At 38.6% G+C, this 8,262-nt stretch overlaps 2 protein-coding genes across 2 annotated transcripts; both read right to left on the reverse strand.

Annotated features, from left to right (window-relative positions):
* Positions 1-1,980: 1,980 nt before the first annotated feature.
* Positions 1,981-5,942, reverse strand: LOC136782415 (uncharacterized). Its single transcript, XM_066741840.1, has 2 exons — positions 2,133-5,942; positions 1,981-2,085 (listed from the first exon to the last, which is right to left on the reverse strand). The coding sequence occupies exons 1-2, from the start codon at positions 5,940-5,942 to the stop codon at positions 1,981-1,983; spliced, it is 3,915 nt and encodes a 1,304-aa protein (XP_066597937.1).
* Positions 5,943-5,969: 27 nt separating this feature from the next.
* LOC136782416 (uncharacterized) lies at positions 5,970-7,339 on the reverse strand. Its single transcript, XM_066741841.1, has 3 exons — positions 7,331-7,339; positions 7,238-7,285; positions 5,970-7,196 (listed from the first exon to the last, which is right to left on the reverse strand). Exons 1-3 carry the CDS (start codon positions 7,337-7,339, stop codon positions 5,970-5,972), a joined length of 1,284 nt encoding a protein of 427 aa, XP_066597938.1.
* Positions 7,340-8,262: the final 923 nt, after the last annotated feature.

The following is an 8,262-nucleotide window of genomic DNA, read 5'->3' on the forward strand; positions in this document are numbered from 1 at the left end:
GACCCCATGTGACCCACCATAGTCCTATATAAGTACTCAATGACCACATGTGACCACCCCTTGTCCTATATAAGTACTCAATGACCCCATATGACCCACCCTAGTCCTATATATGTACTCAATGATCCCATGTGACACACCCTAATCCTATATAAGTACTCAATGACGCCATGTGACCCACCCTAGTCCTATATAAGTACTCAATGAACCCATGTGACCCCCCTTGTCCTATATAAGTACTCAATGACCCCATGTGACCCCCCTAGTCCTATATAAGTACTCAATTACCCCATGTGACCACCCCTAGTCCTAAATAAGTACTCAATGACCCCAGGTCAGCCACCCTAGTCCTATATAAGTACTCCATGACCCCATGTGACCCACCCTAGTCCTATATAAGTACTAAATGACCCCATGTGACCCACCCTAGTCCAATATAAGTACTCAATGACCGAATGAGACCCACCCTAGTCCTATATAAGTACTCAATGACCCCAGGTAACCCACCCTAGTCCTATATAAGTATTCAATGACCCCATGTGACGCTACCTAGTCCCATATAAGTACTCAATGACCCCATGTGACCCCCCTTGTCCTATATAAGTATTCAATGTCCACATGTGATCCCTCCTAGTCCTATATAAGTACTCAATGACCCCATGTGAAGCACCCTAGTCCTATATAAGTACTCAATGACCCCATGTGACCCACCCTAGTCCTATATAAGTACTTAATGACCCCATGTGACCTCCCTAGTCCTATATAAGTACTCAATGACCCCATGTGACCCCCCCTGTCCTATATAAGTATTCAATGTCCACATGTGACCCCCCTAGTCCTACATAAATAATCAATGACCCCATGTGACCCATCCTAGTCCTATATAAGTACACAATGACCCCATGTGACCCACCCTAGCCCTATATAAGTACTCAATGACCCAATGTGACCCACCCTAGTCCTATATAAGTACTCAATGACCCCATGTGACCCCCCTTGTCCTATATAAGTATTCAATGTCCACATGTGACCCACCTAGTCCCATATAAGTACTCAATGACCCCATGTGACCCACCCTAGTCCTATATAAATACTCAATGACCCCATGTGACCCACGCTAGTCCAATATAAGTACTCAATGACCACATGTGACCCCCCTAGTCCTATATAAATAATCAATGACCCAATGTGACCCACCCTAGTCCTATATAAGTACCCAATGACCCCATGTGACCCACCCTAATCCTATATAAGTACTCAATGACACCATGTGAACCCCCTTGTCCTATATAAGTACTCAATGACCCAATGTGACCCACCCTAGTCCTATATAAGTACTCAATGACCCCATGTGACGCCCCTAGTCCTACATAAGTAATCAATAACCCCTTGTGACCCACCCTAGACTTATGTAAGTACTCAATGACCCCATGTGACCCACCCTAGTCCTATATAAGTACTCAATGACCCCATGTGACCCACCCTAGCCATATATAAGTACTCAATGACCCCATGTGACCCCCCTAGTCCTATATAAGTACTCAATGACGCCATGTGAACCACCCTAGTCCTATATAAGTACTCAATGACCCCATGTGACCCCCCCTGTCCTATATAAGTATTCAATGTCCACATGTGACCCCCCTAGTCCTATATAAATAATCAATGACCCCATGTGACCCATCCTAGTCCTATATAAGTGTTCATTAGTGTCTATCCCTCCTTTGTTCATCCATGAAAATGTCCTGGGTTTAGAAGGGTTATTAAATTATAACAATCACAATTGAGCCGTATGCTCGAGGTAGGAAAGCCTTTCGGCATAAAACCTCCTCTGAATTCCTTTATTTTATATAACCAATATCGCTATACAACTCTTCACCTCAGCTATCTTAGCTCTACTAAACTTGTCCGCCGCCCGACACCGAGCCTTTCCAATGCGCATCATAATATTGCCGCCGATTGCTTCCAAGGAGTAGGCCTTTATTCGAGCGTCGTTCTTCTGTCGGCGTCCCTATCAATTGTTCGACGGAACACATTCCCCCTCTGTTGGAAGCAATAGGCAGCAACATCTGTATTACCCTTATTCTATATAAATTTGACCTTACATTATTAAATTATTCAGTAGGCAATACACATAATAATTTAACGCAACGTTTAACAGTGGTAGTTGATGTTTTAAGGAGAGCAGCTCGTACAATCCCATCACTGCCGGTAAAAACTTGTAGAACCCTTCCAAGAGCCCATTGCATGCAAGGTAATCCTTTCTCCTTAATTAATACCACATTTCCGACCTTAATATTTTCTGTTTTGGTGGTCCATTTTTGTCTACGTTGAAGCTCGTGTAAATACTCGATGTACCAACGTTTCCAGAAATGTTGTCGAGCTTGGGTAATCAATCTCCAAGATGTTAATCGATTTTGTGGTACCGTTGTCACATCTTCTTCAGGAATCATCGTGAGTGGTTGTCCAAGTAAGAAATGTGCTGGCGTTAAAGCCATAGGATCGTTTGGATCTGAAGAGAGTGAACATATAGGTCTAGAGTTCATTATTGCTTCGATCTCTATGGCAAGAGTAATAAACTCTTCATAAGTATACAAGTGACTTCCAACTACACGCTTAAGATGATGTTTATACGTTTTTACAGCTGCTTCCCAAATTCCTCCGAAATGTGGAGTTAATGGTACAGAAAAATGCCAATTAATTCCTTTCGATAAAGCATAATTATTAGTTTCTGTCTTAAAAGATTCCTCATGGTGTAATAAGTATAATTCTTGTAATTCGTTTTTTGCTCCAATGAAATTCGGACCATTATCAGAATAAATGTCACTTGGAACACCTCGTCTAGATACGAACCTCTTTAATGCTGCCAAAAAGGCTTGAGTAGTCATTTCTGTTACTATTTCTATATGTACAGCACGGGTTACCATGCATATAAACATGCTGGCATATGTTTTGACCTTATTGCGGTTTCGATACTTTTTTTCTTTTAAATAGAATGGTCCGCAATAATCTATGCCAACACTTTTAAATGGTCTAGCGTCTTGTATTCGAACCTTAGGTAAATTAGCCATTTGATACGTATTCGTATCTGCTCTAAATCTGATACATCTTATACATTTTCTTATAATATGTCGGACTTGATTTTTTCCGTCTAATATCCAAAATTTTTGTCTTAATATTCCTAACGTTGTTTGAATTCCGGCATGATGATTCCTTATATGGCATTCCCGAATGATCAAATCCGTAACATGGTGACGTGAAGGCAATATAATTGGATGTTTCGCGGAAAATTGTATATCAGCCTTCTCAAGACGTCCACCTATTCGAAGTAAATCTTTATTATCTATGAAAGGGCAGAAAAATGACAATCGATTCCCTTTTAATTCTCCGCATTTCTTTATACATTTGATTTCCGCATTAAATACGTTAGCTTGTATCAATTTCAAAATTCGAATTTCAGCTTCATTCGTCTCTTGTACCGATAATAACCCCTTATAAACGTTTAATCGACGAAATCTTAAACACCACGCTGTTACATGGATTAATCTGCGATACGAAGAAAAGGTTCCAAAAAATTCTGGATTACTAGTGGTTGTTGATAAACATGTCGTTTTACGTATCTCCGGTATAACATCGATCCGACAAATACTGTGTGTTGGCCGGGCAAACTCCTGCCTTTTTATATAAAGGGGACCCGTAAACCATTTTTGGTTATTTACAAATTCCTTAGGCATTTGCCCACGTGATAGTGCATCTGCCGGATTGTTTTCCGAAGCTACATGACACCACCATGAGGCTAATGTCATTTTTAAAATGCTAGTGACTCTATTTGCTACGAATGGTTTTAATTTACTCGCTTGCATATTAATCCAATGTATCACAATCATAGAGTCACTCCATAAAAATATATCATTCGGCTTTAAATCTATTACCTTAATAGTATCTTGGTACAATTTCGCAAGAATTGAAGCTGCGCAAAGCTCTAAACGGGGAATTGTCAATTCCTTGATAGGTGCAACCCTCGATTTAGCACATAATAGTTGACATTTACTTTCGCCTTGTGTATTTTTCGTTTTTATATAAATACACGCACCATATCCATATTGACTCGCATCGCAAAACCCGTGGAGTTCTATATTGCATGGATTATCGACTATTGCGTACCGTTCAATGCTAATATTTTCGATCATATGAAATTGTTGACTGAACGAGTACCACTTTGATCTTATTTCATTAGGCACTGGTTCGTCCCATGAAATCTTACATTTCCATAACCATTGCATGATACATTTTGCGTACATTATAATTGGGCCCAATAATCCTAATGGGTCATATATTTTTGCCACTTGGGACAAAATATTGCGTTTTGTTAAATTGCTCGTGAGCTGGATTGAATTCACCTTGTATGACATTTGATCGATTTTATTGTTCCAATATATGCCCAAAGTTTTTAATTCAGATTCTTTGTCCATCAATAGATTAAAATGAATTGAATCCTTCGTAAGATCATTCAATGCTTGTGCGTTGTTAGAGACCCATTGCCTTATATTGAATCCACCCTCCTTTAGAATATCTATTATTTCATTCCGTATCTCCTGCAAGTCTTGTATTGAATTCGCACCCGTAATCAGATCATCTACATACATTCGGTTTTTCAAATTAAACGATCCCTTTGGATACCTTAATGCCTCGTCTTCAGCTAGTTGATGTAATGTTCGGATAGCTAAAAATGGCGCTGATGACACCCCGAAAGTTACTGTATTTAATTCAAAAGTTTTTATTGATCCATTTTTTCGCCACAGGATTTTCTGATATTTTCTATCATCCTTATGTACCAATATTTGGCGGTACATTTTTTCAATATCCGCTATTAGAACATATTTAAATTGACGAAATCTTAAAATGTGTTCAAATATTGAATTTTGTATAGTCGGTCCTACCATAAGTGTTTCGTTTAAAGATTTTCCCGTACGAACCTTGGCTGAGGCATCAAAAACGACTCTTACCTTAGTTGTAAGACTACTGTTTTTAATGACTGCATGGTGTGGCATGAAATAACCATCATCATCTGTGTTGCTAACTTCAATCATATGACCCAAATCAAGATATTCTTGCATTACATTATTATATTGTTGTTTGATAAATGGATCCTTAAATTTATTTTCTATTCCATGAAACCTTCTAAGCGCTAATGTCTTAGTATTTTTAAAATCTCTTTCTATACCTTCGCGGAAAGGTAAGCGGACTGTATATCTACCCGAATCGTTACGACTTACATTCATAACATAGTGACTCTCGCATTCCCTTCCTTCATCATTAACATTGTCTTCAGTATACATCTCTTCCATTTCCCAAAATTTCGCGATTTGACTTGAAAGCTCGGATGTTCGATTAACTAATGATTGACAAGTGTTCGATGACGTTGAACTACTTGCGATTGCCCAACCTAGTTCGGTTTCTTGCAAAACTAAATCAGTTTTTATATTATTCAGCACAGATCTTTTTTTTCGAAACATTGACAAAGTGGCACCAGCTCCTATTAATAAATCGACATCATTAGGTATGTGAAATAGAGGATCTGCTAAATTTAAATGTGATGGAATATCTATTAGCTCTCTAGGAAATGCTTCCGACGGAATGAAATCTATAATTTTTGGAATGATCAAAAACGATAATGTTTTTTGGAAATTTGAATACTGTGAGTAAAAGGTAATTTCTATTGATGACCGCGATATGGTTTGCATGGTATTTATAGCATTTATTGTTATAGAACCTGATTTTGATGGGAGGTGAAGTTTTTTGGCAAATTTTTCTGTTACGAGGTGTGCGGTAGAACATGTATCTAACAGAGTCCGGCCTTGTATAAATTCTCCGTTGCCTGTACGAATGCGTACGATTGCGGTCATTATTAAAGCTGGCATATTTTTCGTTCTTGAAACCATAGTTACAATTGAATTTTTCTCATCTAGTCATAATGAATTTGTCTTATCTACCGCGGAATTCCCTTGCGATTTTAATTCTTCCTTATTTAAATGCAATAAAGTGTTATGCTTTTTATGACATTGCTTACATTTCGACCGCATACATTGTCCTGTATGTCTACGCAAGCAATTTATACAAAGTTTAGCCCTTTTTACTGAGTCTATACGATTAGGGACAGTCATCTTTAAAAATTCTGGGCATTGATATAACAAATGTTGATCTTTACAAACTATGCAATTTGTCGTGTTTGTATACAAAACATTATGTCTTTTTTCCGACTTGAATTTCTTAGCGGCAGGTTGATCCCCTCCTATTGAATTTGAACTAGTGTGCAGTTCCCTTTGTTCTCTCTTAGAGGCCCGTACCGCGTTTTCCATTAAAAATTTGCGTAATTGCTGAAACGATGGAAGTTCGTCATTGGTAAGGGTCATTTCCCACTTTTTTACTGTCTCTTCTGGGAGTTTTCGTTCAATTAGAAAAACGAGCATATCACTACCTACTGACGCACCTAGCGTTTCCAAAGCTGTCATATGTTGTTGCACGGTATCTGCTAGTTGTATTAATCCATCGTGTGACTCGAATTTTAAAGGTGTTATATCGTAAATTGCTTGTAAGTGTTTTGAAACAATTAAACGCTTAATTTCATACGAATCCCGCAATAAATCCCAAGCTAACTTATAATTTTCGGCAGAATTTTCAAAAATTGTTATTTTCTGCGCTGCATTCCCTATTAAACTCGAACGTAAATATATTAATTTTTCTACATCGTTAAGATCTCCGCGTGTATCAATCATGGCGGTAAATGTATTTTTAAAAGATATCCAATTTTCATAATTCCCTTCGAATTTCGGTAAGTTGGCTAACGGAAGCTTGATTTTACTCGCGGTTCCTGAATCAACACTAATTGATTGATTATTATTTTCTAAAAGAGGAGGACTCAATCTTTCGATCTTATCTTTTGCTTGTGAGACTAGTTCAAAAAATCGATCTTGTAGTTCAGTGAATTCGTGTAATTGTTCGTCGTCGTTTTCTGTAGAGGTTGTTTCCTCATACAACCTTTCGACTTGATCATATTTTTCATTCAACCTTTCTAATCTTAATTGTATATTTGATTTTTCACAATGGTCTCGATTTAACACATTTTGTAATTGAGTTAACTGAACTTTCAGAATTGCCTTTACTTTTTTGTATTTTGTTTGGTTCGCCATGATGGTCTGTTTAGTTTGGTACTAATTTATTAAATATATTACAGTACCTTTTGGTCCGTCGTTTTCACTAAATCACTTCGTTTTCCACTTATTCCCTATAATTCATCTTTATCTGTCACTTATAACCTCACAGGAGGCACCATGTTCATTAGTGTCTATCCCTCCTTTGTTCATCCATGAAAATGTCCTGGGTTTAGAAGGGTTATTAAATTATAACAATCACAATTGAGCCGTATGCTCGAGGTAGGAAAGCCTTTCGGCATAAAACCTCCTCTGAATTCCTTTATTTTATATAACCAATATCGCTATACAACTCTTCACCTCAGCTATCTTAGCTCTACTAAACTTGTCCGCCGCCCGACACCGAGCCTTTCCAATGCGCATCATAATATTGCCGCCGATTGCTTCCAAGGAGTAGGCCTTTATTCGAGCGTCGTTCTTCTGTCGGCGTCCCTATCAATTGTTCGACGGAACAATAAGTACACAATGACCCCATGTGACCCACCCTAGCCCTATATAAGTACTCAATGACCCAATGTGACCCACCCTAGTCCTATATAAGTACTCATTGACCCCATGTGACCCCCCTTGTCCTATATAAGTATTCAATGTCCACATGTGACCCCCCTAGTCCTATATAAATAATCAATGACCCCATGTGACCCACCCTAGCCCTATATAAGTACTCAATGACCCAATGTGACCCACCCTAGTCTTATATAAGTACTCAATGACCCCATGTGACCCCCCTAGTCATACATAAGTAATCAATGACCCCATGTGACCCACCCTAGTCCTATATAAGTACTCAATGACCCCATGTGACCAACCCTAGTCCTATATAAGTACTCAATGACCCCATGTGACCCACGCTAGTCCTATATAAGTACTCAATGACCCCATGTGACCCACCCTAGTCCTATATAAGTACTCAATGACCCCATGTGACCATCCCTTGTCCTATATAAGTACTCAATGATCCCATGTGACACACCTTAATCCTATATAAGTACTCAATGACGCCATGTGACCCACCCTAGTCCTATATAAGTACTCAATGACTCCATGTGAC

The sequence above is a fragment of the Prorops nasuta genome, unplaced genomic scaffold, assembly GCF_024137725.1.
Source record: "Prorops nasuta isolate Cenicafe-Biocafe unplaced genomic scaffold, Cenicafe_Pnas_1.2 PNAS00026, whole genome shotgun sequence".
NCBI lineage: Eukaryota > Metazoa > Arthropoda > Insecta > Hymenoptera > Bethylidae > Prorops > Prorops nasuta.